This window comes from Ornithorhynchus anatinus, chromosome 8 (assembly GCF_004115215.2).
Source record: "Ornithorhynchus anatinus isolate Pmale09 chromosome 8, mOrnAna1.pri.v4, whole genome shotgun sequence".
NCBI lineage: Eukaryota > Metazoa > Chordata > Mammalia > Monotremata > Ornithorhynchidae > Ornithorhynchus > Ornithorhynchus anatinus.
The window spans coordinates 49,264,426-49,289,560 of NC_041735.1; the positions used below are offsets into that span (position 1 = coordinate 49,264,426).

The window sequence follows — 25,135 nt, forward strand, 5'->3', positions numbered from 1 at the left end:
TATCCATTATAATATCATTTCAAATTTTAGATATAAAAATATACATCACCCTACAGTTTTTCTAAGGTAAAACTGACCCACCAACTGAATTTTTTTTAATGACATTTGTTAAGCACTTACTATGTGCTAGGCACAGTTCTAAGCGCTGGTGAAGAGTAGTTTATATCTACCCCAGGGCTCAGAACAGTGCTTGGCACATAGTAAGCACTTAACAAATATCCTGATCATTGTTGTTGTTTTTAATAATAATAAAAATTAATCAGGTTAGACATAGTCCCTGCCCAATGTGGGGCTCTTCGTCTTAATCCCCATTTTATAGACGAAGTAACTGAGGCAGAGAGAATTGAAGTGATTTGCTCAAGGTCACAGAGCAGGCAAGTGGCAGAGCTGGGATTAGAACCTTATTGAATCTTACTGAAACAAAAATACCTAGGTTTTGTAATATCAGAAACTACAGACCTTTCACACCAGTGGTCTCTTGTGTCTTGTTGAAATAGTTGAGGGGATCGGTATATTTTAGTAATATATAATATTCACAGGACCTGTTGTCATATGGCCAGAGTCATTAAAGCAGCATGGCTTAATGACAAGAGTCTGGGCTTGGGAGTCAGAGGTCATGGATTCGAATACCAGCTGTGCCGCCTGTCGGCTATGTGACTTTGGACAAGTCACTTAACTTTTCTGTGCCTCAGTTACCTCATCTGTGGAATGGGGATGAAAACTGTGAGCCCTACATGGGACAACCTGATTGCCTTATATCTACCCCAGCGCTTAGAACAGTGCTTGCCACATAGTAAGCGCTTAACAAATACCAACATTATTGTTATTATTATTCTTAAAGGTTTGCTATTGGTATGATGGCGTTGGAATGTCCAAAGTAGATTTTAAGTGGTACAGCTCGACCCCTTTTTGCCCACATGGGTTTGTGAGTCAGACCCAATGTATTATAATAATGTTGGATCAGGGTCTCATCTGCTGTAACTCACCTGGGGGAATTGAGTTGGCTGTGAACCTGGTTCCCTTTTTCAGCCCAGCTTATAAGAAAGAATCAACAGCGATCCACTCCACGGTGCGTTTGGAATGTCAGAGAAACAGTTACCAAGTATTAAGTTAAGCCGCACTGTAATGAGAGGGTGTTCGTATTTACTTTCATTTCAGCATTAGAGCCGGCGGAAAGCTCTGAAATATGGCAGCACGATGAGAGGCTTGGAGGAGCCTAATTAAAGTGCTGTTAGAGGAATGGTCGGCTTGTCAAACTGTGTCCCACTGAGCTGTCCTGGGGACTCGTGGGGATTCAGGTACTACAGATGAAGAATAGGTGCAGTTGTCCTTATTCAAGGATCCATCTGAAAGGAACATGTAAAGGCTGCTTTGTCTATTATGCTGCCTTTTCAAACTGGGTTGATAATGCTAGTGTCGGTTTCAAGTGAAGCGTGTGCCAGATTACAGATAGCTAGTCCTGGCATTTGAGAGCTGTTAATTGTGAAACTTGAGAATAAAATGGGCACATTCTTTCTGAGACGGCTATTCAGATGAAGTCCCCCTTCTCCCAGAGCTCTGTGGGTTGCACTTTTATTCTCTTCCCACAGAAAATGCATGAAGCGCACCGAGGCTCTTTCGCTTGGCAGTTCCTGTATTGCAGGCGTTGTTGGGACTGCTTTGGCTTGTTAAAATGTGCCCCATGTATTAAAATGAAATTGTCACTGCTGTGTGGTGCAGCGTAACATAGTTTGACACTAAACGCCCGCAGCTACAGAAAACAGACTTTTATTGCATTTATTCTTTCAGAGACAAGAGTCTCTAAAGGCTCGCTGCAGACATCCGCTTAGTTAAATCTGAATGAAGCCAAAGTGAACAATCTGAGCTGCTGCTTTTGTTTTTCACGGAAACAGCCTCAGCCCACTAGACTTGGCAGCGAAAACAGTGTTGCCAAAACATGAGCGTAGTCGAACCCCGAAGGATCGACATGACCTAGTCAACCCCAAACAAAAGAGTCTGTATCCTTTGCACGTTCACCACCTTATTATCCCGACTGGCTTTTCCCCCCTAATGCCCTGCACGTGTGCCTTCTTCGAGAGCGTGAATATTCGGTCCTTGTTTGAGACAGCGCAGATGATGTCAAGACCCTCTCCCTCCCGGGCACGCACACCCTTCAGCTAATAAGACCTCTCCAGTAAGAATTCTGGGTCAGCTCAGGACGGAGAGGGAATTTGATTTGCGAGGCTCAAGCAGACGTTAGATCTTTAACTGCTGCTTATCTAGATGAGCACCCGGAGAGGGATCGAACAGAGGAGAGAACACTAGGGTATAGTCTTTTCAATCCCTGACTCTCCTGGAATAAAAATTCTGTAAAGTAACATCTGTAGTAATTAAGTGCTTACATTCCCTCTCCCGTTCATGTCTCTGCTAGAGAAGCTTATTTTCCCTAAGAGACAATGGATGGCATTTCTTGTGGGAACAGATCAGGTTGAGAACAGATTTCCGTTGGTAGGTATGGCAGATTTTTTACCTTGAAAAATGCAGTAAATTCTCCTTTCCTAAGACAGTCACCATTGGAAAGGAAACTTAGGCTATCCCTTGAACGCCAAAATTCTCCCCAGCTGTTCTTCAGAATGTAAAAAGAGTGTTAGTCATCTTGTCGGTCTAATTTTATTGATGTCACCAAATTTCTTCCAGCTGATATTTAAAATGTCTGTAGTACGTGGGGATTAGAAGTGTGAAAAACACTTGATTTTCTTTTTCATAGCAGAAGTATAACTGTACTACTTTTTTAGACCTCTCCGCCTCCCGGTTCTCCCCACTCCAGTCCGTACTTCACTCTGCTACCTGGATCGTTTTTCTCCAAAACCATTCAGTCCGTGTTTCCCCATTCCTCAGGAACCTCCAGTGGTTATCCATCCACCTATGCATCAAACAGAAATGCCTTACCATGTACTTTAAAACATTCACTCCTCTTGCTCCCTGCTACCCCACCTCCCTGATTGTCTACTATAACCCAATCCGGACATTTCACTCCTCTAACGCCATCCTACTTGCTGTACCTCGATGTCATCTATCTCGCTGCTGATCTCTTGCCCACATCCTGCCTCCGGCCAGGAATGCCCTCCCTCTTCATGTCTGACAGATGAACCCTCTCCCCACCTTCAAAGCCTTACTAAAAGCTCATCTCCCCCAAGATCCCTCCCCTGACCAAACCCTCATTCCCTCTTCTCCGACTCCACGGTGTAACCCTGTCGCTTGGATTTATTCCCTTTATTCACCCCTCCTTCAGCCCCATAGCACTCGTACATATCTATAATTTATTTATTTACATTAATCTCTGGATCCCCATCTAGACTGCAAACTTACTGTGGGCAGGGAACATGCCTACCAACTCTGTTATATTGTACTCTCAGAGGGCAAGGATTTCTGTCGGTTTCAACCTGCTTTACACAGTGCTTGTTTGGAATCTAGTTCAATTTGTTCCTTAATGGACACTGTTCAGTGGTAGCAATGAGTATGATACTCTGGTCTGGGGAGACTTGGGGTCAGGATGGGAGAGGGCAGTTTCCACCCATTTGGATATTTGCTGTTTAATGGTTGATTTTTTTGTTTGTTTGTTTTCAGAGTACTATAACTGTGCTTTTTGCTTGCTCCCTTTATCTTCTGAGTGACTTGAGGGCAGGAACCAGTCCTCATTTATTTATGCTTCTATTCTGCATAGCATGGGACAGGTCATTTCCCTTGAATATTCTCTTTAACGACCTCTGTACCTGATTATAATGAATACATAAAAATCCATGACCCCTAACAGACATATGACGATGAAATGCACGGTTTGGGAATAATCATGTGAGGTCTTCTCTTGTCCCCGCCCCACTTTGGGGCATGGATTTTCCCTTTTCCATCTGTTCATCTGCTTGAGAGATCAATCCCTCTGTCTCTTTTCTTCCTTTGCAGGATGGAGTCTACAGAAAAATGTGAAGTAGTAATTCAACATTTTAATGGAAAATATCTGAAAACACCACCAGGCGTTCCAGGTGAGTGGTGTCACGTCATCACAGAAAGTGACTTTCCAGAGGCATGTTGGTTATGGGAAAATGCTAGCTTGGAAAGGCCCTGGTTGGTGTTTATAAGGCCATCTGATTTTTCTCATGCTTTTTCTTTAGAGAATCATATCCATTTGCTATACTACCCATGCTTTCGTTTGACCCTTCTTTTGAGGTGACCCTGGGGTAGGACACAGTAGTAAGGCCAAGGGAGTGTAAAGAACTCCCATAGAAAGAATATTTTTTCTGCTTAATTGATTATTGTGTATCTACAGTTGTATATTAGTTGAGAGTTTGGGTGTTGGCTTATAAAAAATCCAATTTATACAACAGGTGTGTGAGCATAGGACTGTCTTGTCTTAGCACCTTCACAGTTGTGGACTCTCAGAGATCTTTGCAATTAGCAGTGGTTTCGATTTCATGAACGCTGCTAGTACAGTTTTTATTTTGATGAGGTGGTATGCTAAGAGGAACTGTAAGGTGGGGAAGGTGAGAGAATCTGCAGCCCGAATGGTTGGTTGACTTGTTCCTTTGCCATTTTAGAGAGTCTCAAAATCGTTGTGAGCTTGAGATAGCGGTGCTGTCTGTGGCATTTTTAGTTGCCTGCAAGCTGTTCCTCAGCTCGAGAGGCATTGTTTTCATCTGCTTTGCACGGTCTGATCTTTAGAGAAATAATTTGGGCGAGGGGCACTTTTGACTCCTGGGACTCGATTGAGGTTAAACTCAATATAAAATATAAACTTTAGTGTTTATATTTTAATATTAGTATTTTGTGGATTTTGAATGTTTAGATTGTCAACACTAGAATGATACCAAGAGGCACAAAGCCCTGTCTGCGCATTTAAGTAGGTGGGGAAACCCCACACATCCAAACCCTCGTTAGAAGACAAAATGACATATACAAAAGCTGCAGTTAAATTGTGTTAAATTCCTTTTAGAAGTACGCCCTTGGGGACCCTGTGCAGTATGATCAAATTGGGGACATATGGTGATGTTAAGGAAAGAGTTAGCATTTCTCGTCCATGTGCCGTCAAGCATCCCAGTGCATAGACATCTGAGAAGAACGCAGTCCTCAGTATAGAAGGCCAGATTAAGCAAATGATTGGATATCCTTCACTCGGGTCCAGGGACTGGTGGAACAGTTGCTAAATTAGGGTAATTTACCTTGTGTGTGTTTTAACTCTATCTGGTAAATGCATATTTATGTGAAAGTCAACATGGTATGCTAAGGCAGAGACGACTGTACATATAGAAAGTCTAATCATAAAACGGAGGGTTGTGTGAATTCTATTTTACAGGAACTACCATGTTCACTTCAGGTTTCGATATGTGACTCCATTGTACAGGTTTCTGGGTTGGAGAGGCCTGTGTTCAAGTGTTTTCCGACCTAACCGAGCCGAACGTGTTTCTTCCGGGTAATGTGCAACTGAGTCATGCCTGTTAGCACTGGAGACAAAGAAACCCACTTAGAGTACTTAATCGTCTGGACATCCTTCCTGTATACATGGGCTGCAATATAAACCAATCTAATATCATAGCTACACCCAATGGAAACATTGTGAATAGCAAGGGCTTGGTATTGGAGTTTTTCAGGCGTTCTTGTTAAGACCTACCTTGAGGGAGCATATGGGGAAAAATAATTAGACCCAATTATCAAACTCTTTAGAGATTTAACCTTATGCCACTGAAGTTTCCACCTACCGTAATAGAATTAAATAAGTGCTATCGATCGTCTTTGGTCCTTAAGCATTCCGTTGATTGCACATTGCTTTGGAAACCAAATAGAACTATGTAATATATAGAGGGGCAAAGACAAAAATCAAGGCATCTCCTCATCAGCATTCAGATTTGGGAGGGAACAAAATCAGACAGAGGACAGAATATGGATCACATGAGTAAAATTGGGGCAGAGTCCATATGCGTTCAGTGAGCATATGTGTTTCAGGCAGATTAAAAAAAAACAAACTTTGCTATGTTGGGTTTTTTCATTGTTTTGGTGACTCGTTTTCTGTAACTGGTTCAAGTCTTAGGTCTAATAACTCCAGGCTGTGGTCCCACATTTATCCTGAAGCAAGGACCACCATTAAGGTTACAGAATCACATCAGAAGCTATTTCTTTGATATTTTTGAAGGAAGAACTAATTTCCCAGCCATTTTGAGTGTCACTGAGCATCAGGAAAAGTGTCGTTGCTGGCAGATATACTAATTAGAACCAATTATAATTGGACTGACCTCTTCCTGACGCCTCCCCCCCCCACCATTTCTAAGCCAGAATCTTCGGGATGGAAATGTTCTGAAGAGTGACGGTTTAGAATCCCTGACCGTGATTGATTTGAGAAGGTTATATTTTTGTTAAAGCTACATAGGTTGTTCTTGAGAATGTAATCAACTAAAGGAGGGAAGGTTTTCCAAACAGATCTTGAGGAGCAAGCTAAGCAGTGGTCACAGTTATGAAGCTAAAGTGCGGTCATGTAGCTGTTTTTATAATTAGGAGGTAAATGAATCATCCTCTCCTAACAGAGTTGTACTCATACCCACCCTAAACAAGTTGAGAACAAATCACTCTAGGTGTCCCGACTTTGACTTTCTCATCATTCTATCAGAGAAATATAAATTGGGCTTCTCCTCAATTTAAATTTCTCTGATTAAAAAACAACAACAACAAACAGACCATATGTAGAAGTCATTTGGCTAAGAGTACCATCTTAGTTTCGATTCTCTGGGCAATTACTTGTCCTTCTGCAAGGGAGGTAAAGGCAATCAAGTTTGACTGTATACTATGAGAATACCAATTAGAATCTCCAAATTATACTCCCACCATCCGAGTAATTGGCGTGAGGAAAATCGACTCCTTATACTGCTTTGACCTCTCACTGAATTAAAGTCAAAAAACAGAGGGCCTGGCAATATTAAGGGAGGGTGAATAACCCTGCCCCAGCTTTACCTCACCTTTTCCAGTATTGTTCTGCTGTGTATTAGAAAAGATCAGTTGGTGTTTTCAGGGTTAAATTTGATTGGTTCTGTCTTTTCAATTGAATTTCTGACAGGTTAACTGAATTGATCCAGAACTTGGCTGAGTTTAGATTATGGAACATGGTTACTTTCCCCCAGCTCCCCATCTATTCAGAGGATTCATTTTTTAATGAATACATCTTGGGCCATTAATGCTTGTTATATCCTCCCAGAGGTGTGTCTGATCTGTTCGCTTTTGAATATAATGTTCTCCCCAGTCTCTGGCTCCCCAGATAAATGAAGTTTAATATCCTTACCAGAAGCTAAACTTTATAAGTTCAGCCACAGATGAAACAGGAAGTCACGAGAGATCAAACTTCAGGGTAACCGTTATAAGACAGGGAATGAGGCAATCGAGAACGGCAGGGAATTGAGGGAGACAGACTAGCGTCAATCATTTTAGTGTTACAGCCATCAGCAGAAGGAGACGTTGAAGTACTTTTTTCCCCCAGAGGGAAAGAAAAAGCACAGCTCTCCATAAATGTTACATGTCCTACATATTGATCTCCATGTATTCAGGGGGAAGAAAGGATCATTAGTTGCTTGCTTTCCTAACCCCAGACATTTTTTTGTCCCATAATGAATGGCTCAGCTCTGCTGTAGCAGTCCCTAAGTGTTCCATTTTCAAACCTCTGGCAAAGCAAAGGGTAAGTTTTCTACTACCTAAGGGATCTCCACACACAGACTTGAAAGACTACCATTATCAAAGGGTCTCTGAACAGTGACATGCACGGCCCCCTATTTGAGTACATGCGTTACACAAGGAGATGGAGAACTTTGTGGAAAGTGACCCAATTTCGGTCCTAACTTTTTAGTTTTAATATGCAAATCAGTGCCCCTGCCTACAAGAAACATTTAAGATCTAGGAATTGGGAAGAACCAAACAAATAGTTCTGGTCTGATTCCCTTGATCTTAAGAGAGTACCGGGACCTACACGGTCCAATCAAAGTATGAGGTTCCCATCACCTCTGTCGTATAAATAGAATTAGTTTAACGGTCCCGTGGGTGGGTAGAGGGTGGAAGCGTTGAGGCAGGGGTTGATGATGGTGGCAGGAGTTGTGTGAAGAATGGGGCGATACTGAGGAATGAAGTGAGCAGGCGAGGATGTAGTATTAATATAGTAGTAGTGTAATGATATCTGTGTTTAGACTATTACTAAATTGTACAATAAAGAATTCATTTTCTGTTAACAAATGAATGACGCGACCCATGGGTGGCACATTTCCCTTAGGCATCTGATTGTGTACTTAATTAGTTTCTGATAACAAGGATCGAGATTGTTCACTGAACTTATTCCATGGGACAAAGAAAAGGTCAAAATGACGTACTTCAATCAATTTATATCCTTAGATAGATTTGGAAATTGCCAATTTTTAAAGGATGTGTGGGGCTTGCATATCCATTAGGATTAAAGGATTTGTAGAAGTTTTCCTGAATGCATCACTTGGAGTTATGGCTCTCTGGTAGTATTTTAATTTTCCTAATGATGATGATAATAATAATCCCTCGATTGTAAGCTCATTGTAGACAAAGAATGTGTCTACCTACCCTGTTATATGGTACTGTCCCAAGCACTTAATCAGTGCACTGCCCATAGTTAGAGCTCAATAAATATGGTTAATTAATAAAGTTTGTTATTTGTTAAGTGCTTACTATGAGCCTTATCATAAGTCTAAGGGGGAAGGAGAACAGGTATTTAATCTCCAATTTACAAATGAGGAAACTGATGTCCAAGGTCAACAACAGGCAAGTGTGGAAATGCGATTAGAATACACGTCTTTTGACTCTCAGTCTGGTGCTCTTTCTGTTAGGTCACATTGCTTCCTGCTCTCTTGTTCTCTGAAGCCCCACAACACCGCTGGAACGTGGAGATAGACAGCTAATGGGAAAACATTATAGTGTGTTTTGCTGAATGTTAATTTTATTGATTAATGTATAGTTCACTGCTAGTAATATTTAGTTAGCCACATAATGAAAGCTGAAAACCACTGTTAGTACCTCAAGCCCATTAAGAAGCAGTGTGGCCTAATGGAAAGAGCATGACCCTGGAAGTCAAAGGACCTGGGCCCTAAGTTTGAGTCTACCACTTTCCTGCCGCGTGACTTTAATTTCTCTGTTCCTCATTTTCTTCAACTGTAAAATGAGAATTAATTAGCTGTTCTTCCTTCTACTAAGTGGGTCAGGGACTGTGGCCAACTTGATTATTTTGATTCTACCCCATTACTTAGCACAGTGCTTGACATCTAGTAAGTTCTTAACAAATACCACAATTAAAACAGTGGAATGAAGTCTGGTCAACCAAGGCAACCGCCCTCTCATTTCCCATATAAAGAAATAGATCAGTGCTGTTCTAAGGTGAAAAAGACAGGACCTGACGTGCCAGTTGGATGACGTTTCAGGTGAATTTTCAGGATCTTGTAGTTATTGCAGTCAACAAATAGATATATTAAAAAAGATCCAAATATTGATTTGTACAAATGGCATTATCAATTCAGTATCAGTCTATTTCAACTCTCAAGAATATTGGAATGCAGGGTCTAAAAACCATTAATAAGGTTAATGATGTTCGTCACTCTCGTATTTTGCATCTCTGCCAGTAGATGTGTATAGCTATACAAAGCAATCAATATTATTTATTGAGCACTTGATATTTGCAAAGGACTTTACTAAGCACTTAGGAGAGTACAACAGAATTAGCAGACACATCCCTTGCCCACAATGAGTTCATATAGAACCATTATCCATAGGAATATACCAAAGACTCTCTCTGTAACCTTCATTATTGTCTTAGAGAGGCAGTCTGCTCACTCAATGATTTCCTCTCGTATTTTCTGAGCTTCATTAGTTGTAGTTTCAGTTCTTTAAAATGGTAGTTTCAGATGGTATTGTGTAATGTTCTTGTGTAAAGTTTCTGGATCGGGCAAATCCCCACTGATATAACTTGATGGGGGACAGATGCTCAGTAATTAGAAGTGTAATAAATTCCTTCTCTAGACTCTATGCTCTGTGTGGGCAGGGAACATGTCTACTAACTCCCCTGCACTTAGAACAGTGCTCTGTGCACACACTGTGAGCGCTCAGTAAAATCGAGTGATTGCTAAGATGCGTGTAAATGTTTGTAGAAGCAGCGGACACTGACAGAAGTTTCCCTCTCCCATCTTTAGCCGTCTGTCCATCTTCTAATTAGATAATCTAGTGGACCTAATATTCTCCTTGAGAGATGGGAAGATGCATTTTCATGAGAATGTCTTAAATTATAAAAAAATGGAAAAAACCATGGAAGTAGTACTAAAGTGGGAACAGATATTCCCTTAACATTTGAAATTTCTTTGTATATCTGCGGACAACTCACACCGTGGTGATAGCCTCCTAGGCTATGAGCTTGTTGAGGGCAGGAAAACATGTCTGTTCTATAGTATTCCCCAAGCACTTGTGCAGTGTTCTGCACACAGTAACCACTCAATAAATATGATTAATTAGCTGAATGATTGATCCTTCTCATTGATTCAGTCAGTAATATTGCTGTGTGACTGTGGGCAAGTCACTTCACTTCTTCACTTCTCTGTGCCTCAGTTACCTCATCTGTAAAATGGGGATTAACTGTGAGCCTCACATGGGACAGCCTGATTACCCTGTATCTACCCTAGCGCTTAGAACAGTGCTCTGCACATAGTGCTTAACAAATACCAACATTATTATTATTATTATTATTATTGAGCATGTATTGTGTGCAGAGCACTGTACTAAGCACTTGGGAAAGTACAGTACAGTAATCAACAATGACATTCCCTGCCCAAAATGAGCTCTTTCTGGCAACCAGAAGAACCAGTCATTCCTTTCAGACATACCCTGAATCTTTGTTTCTGTTATCAGCCCATTAATGTTCCCGGATCTTAGAAAGGGAAGTGAGTGACCATGGATTTATTTGTTGTGATGTACTTTCTCTTATACAAAGGTAAAAGGCAGAGATTTAAAAGAGCCATAGATCTGGAGCAGGAGGGGTCTGGAAAGAATCTAATAGTCCAAATCTTCTCGGGTTGAGGGCAAAGTAGCTAACCAATCCAACAGCCAGGGGAGATCCAATTTTGAGGGACTTTGTATATATCCCATAACTGCCCCAGAAATATTAAAAAATCCAGGACTATCCCACACGATCAGCTTAAATCATCTGATTCTAATAAATTATGCTAGGAGCTACACAACGAATGTGACTGTGTTTATTAAATCATAGTTCTCTTCTAAAGGCCTCAGTTTGGATGCTTCAAATCAAAATACCAATAATTATTCTTTATTCAATACAACTGTGATCTTAAAAGAAAAATAGTGGTAATAGTGTTGACTAAACATGAACATTATCCCTATTAATTATAATCAAATGCTCACTTGTATTTAAAGATGATTATTCAATCACTCTCAGCTAAGGTGAAGTTATTGAAGTAGGAAGAAAAAAACACAAGTATTTTGGATTTTATATTCCAGGTTCTGATTCTCCTTGAGTGTTTTGCTTTCATCCCCTGCACCAATAAACAAGAATTTATGGAACTATACAGGGCATTTTTCTGGTGCTTAGGATACTTGCTGAAGAAGTGACTCATGAAAAGAATCGGCACGATAAGATAAAGCATCCTTTAATTGTATCTGTTAAGTGCTTACTGTGTGCCGGGCAGCGTTCTAAGCTCTGGGGTAGATACAAGGTAATCAGGTTGGATCCAGTTCTTGTCCCATGTGGGGCTCACAGTCTTAATCCCCATTTTACAGATGAGGTAACCGAGACCCAGAGAAGTTAAGTTACTTACCCAAGGTCACACAGCAGTCAAGTGGCAGAGCTAGGACTAGAACCCAGCCCCTTCTGACTTTCAAGCCCTTGCTCTCTCCACCAGATCATGCTGCTTCTGAACATGTCAGTAAACACACTGTTTATTTAAAGGGTATTTATATGAGAACGAAGTGACGGGAGCAGGGAGGTGGATTTTGTTGGCAGAATAAATACTAGATAAGGTCAGTCAAGGAAAGCTGTTCAGTTGTTACCCATCGGTTCCAAGTTTTGTTCACTGCAAGCCAAGACCTTTTTTTAACATGTGAAAGTGTCTTGTTGCCTTTCTCTCTATAAAACTGCTTGCTGTGGTCAAAATGGTAAGAAGAACATTTTATACCATTGCTTGATTTTAGCAGTTCTCATGTTGTACTTTTGGAGCTTTTTGGAAGTTTGAATGCTTTTCTTAGATACTCTTGAGTCTTTCCTCCCCTGCACTAGTTTTAATCAATCTAGCTCTTTTTATAACTCCTTTAAGAAGTAATCTTCAAATCCCGGTCCCATCATTCATAACCTTATCATTCTGGGCCACATGTGTCTCATTGGTAATTTGGAGATAACAATAACCTGTATTTCGTGGGGATTTTGCGATCCATGCAGATGAAAAAAAACAAACTAGGGTAAAGTATTTTGAACTTTTGGGTAGAGGTTATAGCCCAAGACTAAATGTAGGGAGGGGGCGGAGGGGGGTGTGCCATTAATTAAAGCAATAATTACTGTTCAAAAGTAGGATTAAAGGAACAATGCATTCTAGATTATTTCAAAAGCAGCATCATTCCTATTCATTTTTTCTCCCCCTCAAATTATGAATTCTGGCATTGTCGAATAATTGAAGGGGTCTATACAGTGCAATAATGGGTTGGCACATTTTGCTCTATAAACGTTCTTCAGGGGAAATCCTTCAAGATGATATGACAGATCGGAGTTTTTAATGGCCACTGAGCGATCCATCTCATCGCTTGAATTACTAGGCCGCCCAATCTTCTGGGCAGGAGGGAAATGACGGGGAAGAGGGAAGGCGGGACATTTCGAAGCTTCATAGGACGAAGAAACTCAGGTCATCCACGGGTGCTGGACTGTCCAGTGGAGAAGCAGATGTGCGGTTTCCTCTGTAACCAAAGCTTGTACGGTCGAACCCGGAGCCGTCCCTCGTGGCCAGGGCAGGGGAGGAGGGAGGGTACAGCTTGGACTGCCACAGCTAGGCCTCTCCTGGCTGGATGTGGAGAGCTCCCACTCCAATTCCACTGTATCTCTCGGGAATGTGGGATGGGAGAGAGCCAGGCTGGATTTTCTCCGTGGGCATGGAGAGCTACTTCTGCTATGACCACTGCCTCCAGGCTGTGTGGGTGAAGAGAAAGGAACATACGTCCAGCTTTCACCGCTGGACCCCGGGGACCGAGAGGCTGTCCGTCAGGTTCAGGGAGGGATCCATCGGCCCTTTTTCCTCCCCTCAAAGCAGGAAAGCGATGCAAACTGAAATGGCAGTCCAACTCCTTGGGAGGGTTTGTGCTGCTCGAGGTCCGTCTCCCCAGAGGGCGAGCAGAGGAGAAAAACGAGAAGCTTAGTGTTTGTTTTCTTCTTTTTTTTTTTGAAAAAGAGACCCAAAAACAAATCCCCCAGGGCCAGCAGCAGTCCCGAGGCATGGGCTACCCCCAGATTGGGGATTGCTGCAGCCTCAGCCACTGCCTGGCCCAACAGGGCTCCTCAAGGAGGGCGGACATCAGGGAGGCGTCAACTGCGTCCTGTGACTGGAAGGAGAAGCGACACCCTGTTGGAACATAGTTTAACCCTTTTGTCTTGAGATTGGTAGAATTGATAGGAGGCCCAAGCAAATTCTTAAGGCAACCAAGCACCTCACATCCCAAATCACAACCTCTCTGATTGCATCCTTCTGCCCAAATTCTGAATCTGGAAGTATTATATTTGGTCACAGCAAAGGCATGCTAAGAGAAAAAATAAGCTTATCTGCCTGTTCTTTCTTCAGTCTCAGTGGTATTTGCCGAGTGCCCTTGAGGGTTCAGCGCTGCACTCTGTACATGGGAGAGGACAACGGAAGCAAGAAACATGATCCCAGCCTACCGGGGTGTACAATCTAATGGATTGGACCGATGGAAATTATTTCCTCAGACCGGGTCCGTAGAGGGCTCTGTGTGAAATTTTGACTTGTGGCCCGTTTTGGGATATATGAAAGGCTCAAATAATGAGCTTGGTAGCCAGAAACAGACCATTCTGGGACTGGGATTCTGAAACGATTGGCACGTCGAGCCATACACATTTAATGAAATCGCTTTTACTTCGCCCAGGCTTGGAAAGGCATGAGCATCGAAGGAGACAGAGAGAGACATAGAAAACAGGGATAGGTGGAGATAGCATAACCTTTCCAGATTCTAAAATTAGGGCTAAATGGTAGTGGTGGGGGAGGGAATAAAAGTAATGAAATAGATGGGTAAGTGGAAAACTAGGTAGTTAATGGAAAGAAGAACAAAAGCACGATCATGAAGGTCACGAGAGAAGGAGGGTGATCTAGTGAAAAGAGCGCGGACCCGGGAGTCGGTGGACCTGGGGTCTAGCCCTAACTCTGCCACTTATCTGCTGTATGACCTCGGGCAAGTCGCTCAACTTCTCTGAGCCTCAGTTTCTTCATCTGTAAAATGGAGATTCAATGCCCGTTCTTCCCCCTCGCTTAGACTGTGAGCTCCTTGTGGGAGCTGATTGGTTCTACCCCAGTGCTTAGCTAGTGCTTGGTACGTAGCAAGCGCTTAACAATTTCCACAGTAATTATCATCATCAATAATAATGGTACTACCAATAATAATAATAATGATAGTGTGGTAGGTGGCTGAGTAAAGAGGAGGAGGAGGAGGATGTTGAAATGGGAACCAGGAAGAGATTTTTCTGATGAGCTCCTTTAATTTCACAGCAGGTTGACCGCCTTAGACGTTTCTAGCTGACCCCCTGTTTACTGAGCAACTCTCAGTATGCAAAACCCCTTGGACCTGCCTAATTGTGGCTTCTGCAGCAGACAGATATTTAGAAGGCTGTACGCTAACCCGGCTTTTTTAGATCTTCAGTTCGGGGAGAATATTGATGTCATACTCTTATAGTATATACCAGTCCCTTTTATCCAGTTTCTGTCTAAACATCTTGTGACTGTATATCGCCTAGATAGCATTGTTGACAGCATTGTGTTCTGGGTTGCTGATGGAAATCTTTGACTCTAAAGCTTCACTAATGGAAGCTTGATATCTTTAGGTTTCTGTATCAGGTCTTAGCTCCCTCTACTCTATCTCTGTAAATGATCTCATAATAATCTGGATTATGCATAATTGCCTGATGTCTGTAGAAATTGCCTTTTGTCATGAAGGTGATGCTGCTAATTATCAGTTCTTCCATGAGTGCCAGAAAGATTGAAAAGTCATTCCCTCTCCCGTTGTTTTCAGTTAAGGCTAGGTCCCGATACATTAATTGGCTTCTCCCAAGCAGGCAGGGTCTGTTTCTGTTTTAAAACCTGCCCCCTTAGAATCCCAGTCTTTGCAAAGCCTTTCCATGAAGAGAACAGCTTCTCCCCAAATTTCTGTCTGCTGGGCCAGTCTGTCACCTACAGTGATCATAATTGTGGTATTTAAGTGCTTACTATGTGTCAGGCACTTTACTAAGCACTGGGGTAGATAAAGGTAATCAGGATGGATACAGTCCCTATCCCACATGGGGCTTGACAATCTTAATGCCCATTTTACTGATGAGGTAACTGAGGCACGGAGAAGTTAAGTGACTTGCCCAAAGTCACACAGTAAGTGGAGGTGGGATTAGAACCCAGGTCCTTCTGATGCCCAGGCCCCCGCTCTATCCACTAGGCCATACTCCTCTAGCCTCCCAACACTTTGCTGCAATTTCTCATTGTTTGAGGGTCTGCCTCTCTATGTCTTTAAGCCACTAATTCTCCCCTCCTGACTTGTTTCTGAAGGCAGTTAGGTCAATTGTAAAGTAGCTGCTGTTGTCCATCCTCCTCACACATCCTGCCAAAATTCATCTGTGTTGCAGTGAGATTACTTCAATACTGGTGAACTGACCTGCCCCAGCACCTCGTCATTGATCATCTCTTTATTTCAATCTCTTGATTGCATTTATTGAGTGCTTACTATGTGTTAGGCAGTGTTCTAAGCACTGAGGTAGAGACAAGTTAATCAGGTTGGACGCAGTCCATGTCCCATATGGGGCTCACAGTCTTAATCCCCATTTACAGATGAGGTCATTGGGGGAAAAAGAAGTTAAGTGACTCGCCCAAAGTCACACTGAAGACAAGTGGCGGAGCTGGGATTAGAACCCAGGTCCTTCTGATGCTCAGACCCATGCTCTATCCACTAGACCGTGCTGCTTCTTGTCTTGCCATTTGATGCTGAGAATAGCTTTTAGGTGATCTGGTGAAAATGCTCCATAAACTGGATATGTCTTCTATGATAGATTGTGGTCTCCCATCCATATAAGGAAATGGTTACCTCAATAGTCTTATTGACCTTCAACTTATGGAGTTAGATGCCCCCTTTTTAATAATGATAATAATAACTCTGATATTTTTAAGGACTTCATATGTACCAGCACTAAGCGCTGGAGTAGATACAAGCAAATTGGGTCGGACACAGTCCCTGTCTCAAGTTCGGGCTCACAGTCTCAATCCCCATTTTACAGATGAGTTAACTGAGGCCCAGAGAAGTGAAGTGACTTCCTCAAGGTCACACAGTAGACATGTGGCAGAGGCGGGATTAGAACCCATGACCTTCTGACTCCCAGGCCCACGCTCTAGGCAGTACGCCATGTTTGTCTTGAAGTCCGCCACGAACCACGCCGACCTTTTTGATTCTATTTTTCAGCCGCATTTCCTGGATGACTGTCCCCGATTTTTTAGTAAATTTCAAAGAGCTTTGAGGGCCTCCTCAAGTGTGGCAGCTTTCAGGTCCTTGTCACATCCGTAGATTTGGTAGAATAAAACCCGGGGAAGGACTTGGCCCTCTTAGCCCGACCCTACTAGCTAGTCCTCTCCTATTCTTGCGGTGCTTGAAAAAGGGTCAGGCAAATAGCTTCTCTTTTGACTCGATTAATGTCCATCTCCCCCCCTAAGCTGTAAGCTCCTTGTGGCCAGGGAATGTGTCTACCCACCCTCCTGTGAGAAGCAGAGTGGTTTAGTGGAAAGAACTTCGGAGTCAGAGGACATGGTTTATAATCCCAGATCCGCCACTTGTCTGCTATGTGACCTTAGGCAAGTCACTTTGCTTCTCTGTGCCTCAGTTCCCTCACCTGTAAAATGGGGATTAAGACTGTTAGCCCACGTGGGACAACCTGATTACCTTGTATCTACCCCAACATTGAGAACAATGCTTGGCACTAGTAAGCGCTGAACAAATACCTGCATTGAGCTACTCACCTCATTTCTATAGCCTTCAGGGACATATCCTTATATTTGATTGCTTTCCCTACATATAATTTATTTTACTATCTGTCTCCCCACTAGATTGTAAGATTCTTGAGGGCAGGGATTTGTGTCCATTTACTCTCTGGTGCTCTCCCAAGTGCTCTCTATAAAATAAGCACTCAGTATTGACTCATTGAGTCATTTAAATGGTGGAACTAGGATTTGTACCCAGGTCTCTGAACTCCCATGCCATTTCCATTAGGCCATGCTGACCTGTCAAAAATTTAATATGCTCTATCTAATTGGGAGATTTCCAACCTTTATTTGGGTAGGTTTATTTGAAGCAATAGAAACAGTGGTTTAAGTCAACACATTGATTTTTGATATACATGAATAGTGTAAATGTAAGCATTCATTTTTTCTCCTCCTTTAGCTTTTAATAGTGTTTTTTTTCCAGTTTTCACAGTCTTCAATATTTTTATTTGTAGCCGTACAAATTCCAAAACTAAACTCATTCATTTATATTCTATTTTCTTTTTTAAAAAATCATGCAAATATGCTAATTAGATACCTTCTGAGCCTTCAATTTTTTGGAATCCATTTTCATTTTTATCTTCTATTTATATAAATTTTTTCCATTACACCAGGAAATACCCTTATAAAGACTGAAGCAAAAGCAACTGTTTAACAAATTTGCCATTTCTTTATTCATCATCTCTGATTCTCCTTCTTCATTTTTTTCTGAAACATTTTTTATCTTTGTATGTGCTGAGATGATTTCAGACAGCTCTGTTTTGTTAACTGAGTATGGTATCCTCAGCAGTTTGAATTTTCTGTTCCTCCTTTAATGTCTGCTTCATTCACATTTCTCCCAATCCTTGCATTTACCAGAGCTTTTAAAATTTTAAAGCTTTCATTTTATGCCTTTCACTGCTCATTCTGTCTTCAAAACAGCGGTGCTATTTCTTTTCTCATTAAAAAACTTCCTGAGTGTTATCTTGTGTCTTAAAACATTGAAGTCTTTTTTAAAAAGTAGATTTCTAATACATGGTAAGTTTTTATAAATTCTAATTGCTATTTTCTAAAATGGTTCTCTTTCACTTCCATAGATTTATATTGCTTCACTTTTTTTTTGAAAATCATTGAAAATTTCCTTATCAGTAAATACTATTTATTAAGCACTGAACAGTCATCTTGGGAAAGTTCACTGCAACAAAGTTGGAAGATGTAATCCCTCCCCACAGAGACTTTACAGTCTACAGGGGTAGCCAGACATTGAAAACTATGGATAAAAATATTAGGAATTACAAAAAATGAATGTTAAAATTAAAATTCAGCCTTCAAAAAAATCAGCTCATGGGCAAACTGAGCCAACTCTCTTGAAGATAGTTTAAGAGTTTTTAGTTTTCGTTTTTAGTTTTTAGCGGTTTAGTTGAAGTTACTATTTGTGTATTAGTTGTTTTACATTAGATTGGATGCATTGGTCATTGGCCAGCGTTCAGGTTTTAACTATTTATCACGTTCTTTCCATCACATTCTCATCATCTTAAAAGCATATCGAACATAATGCCTGTAGATCACCGAATTAATTCATCCATTGTATTTATTGAGCACTTGTTGTGTGCAGAGCACTGTACTAAGTACTTACAGTACAATATTTCAGAGTTCGTAGACACATTCCATGTCTTTAATGAACTTCATTAGTCTAGTGGGTGAGAAAGACATTTATATAAGCAGCTAAATTAGAGATAAATGCATAAATGCTGTGGGGCTCTTAAGGGGTTTGAACTCAGGGAGCGAGTCAGGGTGATTCAGAAGGGAGTGGGAAAAGAGGAAAGGAGGGCTTAGTCAGGGAAGGCCTCTTGGAGGAGATGGGCCTTCAATAAGGCTTGGAAGGTGGGGAGAGTCATTGTCAAATATGTAGAATCAAGGCGTTCCAGGCCAGCGGCAGGGCATGGGCGAGAGATTGGCAGTGAGAGAGATGAGATTGAGGTACAGTTCGTACGTTGGCAGTGTTGTGGGCTGGGTTGTAGTAGGAGAGCAGTGAGATGAGGTATGAGGGGCAAGATCATTGCGTGCTTTTAAGCCAACGATAAAGAGTTTCTGTTTGTGGAGGTGGATGGACAACCACTGGAGGTTCATGAGGTGTGGGGAAACACAGTCTTAATATTTCTGTAGAAAAATGATCTGGGCAGCAGAATGACATATTCATTCATTCAGTCATATTTGTTGAGCACTTACTATGTGCGGAGCACTCTACTAAGCTCTTGGAAAGTACAGTTCGGCAACAGATAGAGACAATCCCTACCCAACAGTGGGCTCTCAGTCTAGAAGGGAGAGACAGACAACAAAACAAAACAAGTAGACAGGCATCAATAGCATCAATGTAAATAAATAGAATTATACATGTATACACATCATTAATAAAATAAATAGAATAATAAATATGTACAAATATACACAAGTGCTGTGGGGCGGGGAAGGGGATAGAGCAGAGGGAGGGAGGGAGGGCGATGGGTAGGGAAGGAGGAGCAAAGGAAAAGGGGGCTCAGTCTGGGACAGGCTCCTGGAGGAGGGGGAAAGGGAGGAAGAGAGCTTCTTTGGTGGATGTGAGGAAGGAGGGCATTCCAGGCCAGAGGTAAGATGTGGGCCAGGGTTGATGGCGGGACAGGCGAGAACGAGGCCCAGTGAGGAGATTAAGACCAGAGGAGTGGAGAGTGTGGGTTGGGCTGTAGAAAGAGGGAAGGGAGATGAGGTAGGAGGGGGCAAGTGAATGGAGAGCTTTGAAGCCAATAGTGAGGAGTTTTTGCTTCATGTGAAGGTTGATAGGCAACCACTGGAGGTTTTGGAGGAGGGGGGTGACATGCCCAGAGCATTTCTGTAGAAATGGACTGTAGTAGGGAGAGACAGGCGGCTGGGTGTCAGCAAGCAGACTGATAGAGTAATCAAGGTGGGATAGGATAAGTGCTTGGATTAACAGAGTTGCAGTTAGGATAGAGAGGAATGGGCGGATTTTAGCAATGTTGAACCGACAAGATTTAGTGATTGAATATGTGAGTTGAATGAGAGAGAGAGTTGAAGATAATGCCAGGTTGTGGACTTTTGAGACAGGAAGGAAGATGACACTGTCTACAGTGATGGGAAAATCAGGAGAGGACAGGGTTTGGGTGGGAAGATGAAGAGTTATGTTGAGGACTGGATAAATTTGAGATTTCAAGCATCCTCCCTGCTTCCTTGCTTTGACCATATATGTCATCCTTAACTCTTGTTTTTGGTTTATCCTAAACCTAGGTTTATTGAACCAGCCCAGTGAGCAGAATTTAAAGGTTCCCTCCACTGGCACGTCTAACGATGGATTCACCGATCCACTTTAGGAATTGAATGCCCACAATGATGGGATAGGACCTTGATAAAGATGCCTTCTACAAACTAACTATGATTTAAGCCTAATAGAGAACATACCACTTCTTGAATTAAGCCCAGTATTGTGGGGGAAGAGCCCTTTGGATAGGAGGGGAGGTAACTAATCATTCCTTTCCGAATCATTTTCTACTGTGGTCTTGTCAGGGTCATGACTGAATCATACCATAAGGGAGCTGGAGAAGGTTGCAGTGATGAGGCTGATAAGCTATGGGGTGTCCCAATGTTGTACTGGCTGGTACATGTAGGGATGACCTAATTAATTAATTAATGATAGTATTTGTTGAGCTCTTACTATGTGCCAAGCACTGTTCTAAGCACTAGGGGGGATACAAGGTAATCAGGTTGTCCCACGTGGGTCTCACAGTCTTAATCCCCATTTTACAGATGAGGGAACTGAGGCACAGAGAAGTTAAGTGACTTGCCCAAAGTCACACAGCTGACAAGTGATGGAGCCGGGATTCAAATCCATGACCTAGAGCGATCTTGTACAGCATAATTAGATGGGATGTTTCCTCCTTTTTTTTCATATGCTCAGGTATGCCCTCCGGATTGCACTTGGGGACATCTTTATTTCAGGAGGAGAACATTGTTTTCATTATATCGTCATTATTTTCTGAGTTTTCTTCTCCTTTCCACTGTCCACTCTTCCAGGGATGGAAAGACCCAGGAACAAGAGAACCCAAAATAACTCTGAAACTATATCAAGCAAATCCCTAAAAACATTTTAATTTAATTTGGGACATACATCTGAGAAGATTCTTAAATTCGAAGTGACCTATGAACAACTAGGTTTGAGACGAGCCTTTTTAACAGCAGTTACCTCCCACTGTCAAAGTTCGTTTCTTTTCAAATATCTCCTATCTGTAGGTACTTACTTATCAAATAATCCCAGTTATTTCTGGGTCTTTTTACATGCATTTAAAAAAAATTAAGTGATTTGTATAGTTCAGCCTCCATTATCATATATATGATAATATTATATAATACTTTACGTACATATTCTTTAACAAGATGAACTATCCAGATGACTCCTGCAGAATGAATTTTTCAGCCTCAGTTTTGTAACTAAATCCCATTTTTTGTTGTAACGATCAAGAATCTGCTGCCTACTTTTATATATTTTACTTTTTTTCAGCTACCTATATTGTAGCAAAACAAGTATATCATATTTCCTTGATTTTTTTTCTTAAATAGCTCTGTCACCTTTGGTCTCTTCTGCCTACCCCTTAGAAAATTTTGCGTCCTGGCATTCTAAATCCTTGATCATTTTCAAGCTCGATCAGACTTCTTTTCTTCAAGATAGTTATCAGTAAGCAGCAGTCCTATTCCATGTATTACCGGTGTAGATGAAAAAAAATTATCTTTATGGTATCGCAATGCTTGCAGCCCCAATGAAAGCTCTTTTTCAAATATTGGATGCTATTGTTGCCATCAAAAAGAAATATTCCAGGAAATTTTCTGCTCTGGAAGGCAAGTTTCTTGCCAGTTCCCATTCCTTCTTTCACACCTCACTGCTTCCCTTTCCACTATCTAGTTTCTGAAGGCTCTCCAAATTTCGAGGAGACACTATCACCAACCTTTTTAGCCATCTGGAAGGTATTTATTGAGCTTTGATAGGTACATAACACTGAATAGTTAGTAGTTGCAAATGTAGACATAATTATTCAGTACAAGGCGCTGGGCTGAATACTTAAGAAAACCCAACAGTAAAACAAGACCTCATTCCCTGCCAAGAACCTTCTCCACTGATTTAAACCCAACAGTGAGTTAGCCTCCTCGCTGGCCCTTGATCCATGAATATGAGTTTGCTACGCCCAGATGAAGATCCTTCCTCAGTAATTTGGGAGAAGCAATACAAAAGTAGGAAAAGGAATATTCATTCATTCATTCAATAGTATTTATTGAGCGCTTACTATGTGCAGAGCACTGTATTAAGCGCTTGGAATGTACAAATCGGTAACAGATAGAGACAGTCCCTGCCCTTTGACTGGCTTGCAGTCTAATCGGGGATATACAAGAAGATTTTGACTGCAGCCGTCAAAGTGACTCTGAAGAAAGAAGAAAGGTAAACCTGAAGTTAGATACATTCAAAGCACATAATGAATCATAATCAAATAAAGGATTGGCATCCCAGAAATCCACAGCCTGAGGGAATTCTGAAGACCTTCATGTCATGTAAATGGATATTGTACGATTCAATCAGTGCGTGTATCTCCATGAGAGTGGTTAAGGATTTAGCTATTTTCATTGAGAAATTGGGGCAGGTTTAAAGACATTTTGAGGCCTCCAGCTGCATGTTTTCTGAGAGCATAATTCATTTAGGAGCAATCTGTACAAAAAGAAAAATAAACCCACACTGTCATTTTTAAAACTGCATTGGTGGTTTTCTGTTGAATATCAAAGCCCTAGGAAATATACTGCAGGGAGCAATCTACTTGGATGAGGGTAGTCTTCAGGATGACCTATTAGGTCTTTTCCAGTGCTTAATCCTCTGATACTATTATTCACCAAGTCTTTCATATGAACATTTTATGCATCAGGGAATTATTTCCTTTTCAAAGGAAGCCACCTTTCCGCCCCCTCTCTACTTGTCTTTCAAGTCCTTTTTAGACATTTTAGAATTTAAAACACCAAGGAGTTCTAGAGCTTTAATCATAAAATATTTACACTCAGAAACTGAATGATATTTCCCAGTTTGCATGATCTTTGAAGTTCAAATTTGACTTACATTTTCTTTTCAAAGCTCTTAATTGCTCTTGGTGAATGTCCCCTGACATTGGAAATCATCAAGATCGCAGTGAGACACACTGTTCAGTTAACTTTTGCTCTACAGAGGTTCCCTGCTCTATATGTGGTTGGGGAGGGGCAAAACAATTGAAACCAACGGAATTGTCTTGAGCCGTCATCCAAGCCTCAAGCCAAATGCCTTTTGGAGTTCAGCTGTCTCTAGAAGGTTATGGAACGAAAAGAAGAAAAGAGGTGAACTTTAAAAAAAAAATTGATATTTTTCATCAATTCCTCTTTCTTGCCAGTGTCAAAACCCAGCCAGAAAACACCCGCAGACCGTAAGCTCCTTGCGGGCAGACAACGTATCTACCAACTCTGTAACATTGTACTCTCCCAAGTGCTTAGTGCAGTGCTCTAAACATAGGAAATGCTTAATAAATAAGATAGATTGATTTGACCTCTGATGCGATTTTTGATGGTTTGCTTCAGAACAACTCAAATGATGTCTTTGTAGTCTTGAAAAGTATTTGGCTTTCACTTGTTAGAAGAATGAATTTGGATACTTTAATGCGGACCCTTGATGAGAATGGAAGTTACACACTTTGATATTATGGCATGCCATTATTTCCAGTACTCCATTATTCTTGTCTTTTTTCCATTACAGTTATTGGAGTAAAGAATCAGATATCATTATTTCCTTTTGTCACAGGTGGAAAGCCGAGGTAATAGTAATAGTATTCCTTGAACCTGTATTTGAAGCAAAGCACCATACCCTGCTCTGGGAAAGAAGTACATTGTTTAAGTTAGAGAAGCAGCGTGGCTCAGTGGAAAGAGCACGGGCTGGGGAGTCAGAGAGCATGGGTTCTAATCCCAGTTCCGCCACTTGTCAGCTGTGTGACTTTGGGCAGATCACTTAACTTCTCTGGGCCTCAGTTACCTCATCTGTAAAATGGGGATGAAGATTGTGAGCCCCATGTGGGACAACCTGATCACCTTGTATCCTCCAGTGCTTAGAACAGTGCTTTGCACATAGTAAGCACTTAACAAATACCATCATTATTTAAGTTCCAAGCATTTGGTACAGTGCTCGGCACATAGCGCTCAATAAATACAATTGAGTGAATGAATGATAAATTCTCAATAAATGCCATTATGAATCAATCATACTTATTGAACACTTACTGTGTGCAGAGCAATGTACTAAACACTTGGGAGAGTATAACAGATGTGGTAGACACATTTCTTGCCCACAGTGAGCTTACAGTCTAGAGGAGGAGACAGGCATTAATAAAAATAAGTGAATTATGAATATGTACCTACGAGTTGTGGGGTTGAGGGGGAGGGTAAATAAAGGGAGCAAATCAGGGTGAAGCAGAAGGGAGTGGGGAAGAGGAAATGAGAGCATAGTCAGAGAAGACCTCTTGGAGGAGATGTGCCTTCATTAATGGATTAATTGAGATACAGACATGACTCCTTGGCCCCCAGTGGAGAGTACAACTTGAGAGTAAGTGGGCAAAGAGGTGGCGACAGACACAGAGGAAAGTTGGAACACAAATATAAAAGGTAAGAATGACAATAAACATGACAGGAGCAGAGAAGCAGCATAGCCTAGTGGATAAAGCATGGGCCTGCGAGTCAGAGGACCTGGGTTCTGATCCCAGCTCCACCACTTGTCTGCTGTGTGACCTTGGGCAAGTGACTTCCCTTCTCTGTGCCTCAGTTAC

At 41.6% G+C, this 25,135-nt stretch overlaps 1 protein-coding gene across 4 annotated transcripts in view; it reads left to right on the top strand.

Moving 5' to 3' along the window:
* The window catches only part of RBMS3 (RNA binding motif single stranded interacting protein 3), a 1,099,136-nt gene that overhangs the window by 881,051 nt on the left and 192,950 nt on the right, over positions 1 to 25,135 (top strand). For all 4 annotated transcript variants that reach the window (XM_029070947.1, XM_007671050.4, XM_007671051.4 and 1 more), the window contains one exon: positions 3,940 to 4,019. In XM_029070947.1, coding sequence (XP_028926780.1) covers positions 3,940 to 4,019 — 80 coding nt within the window. The remainder of the gene's footprint in view (positions 1 to 3,939; positions 4,020 to 25,135) is intronic.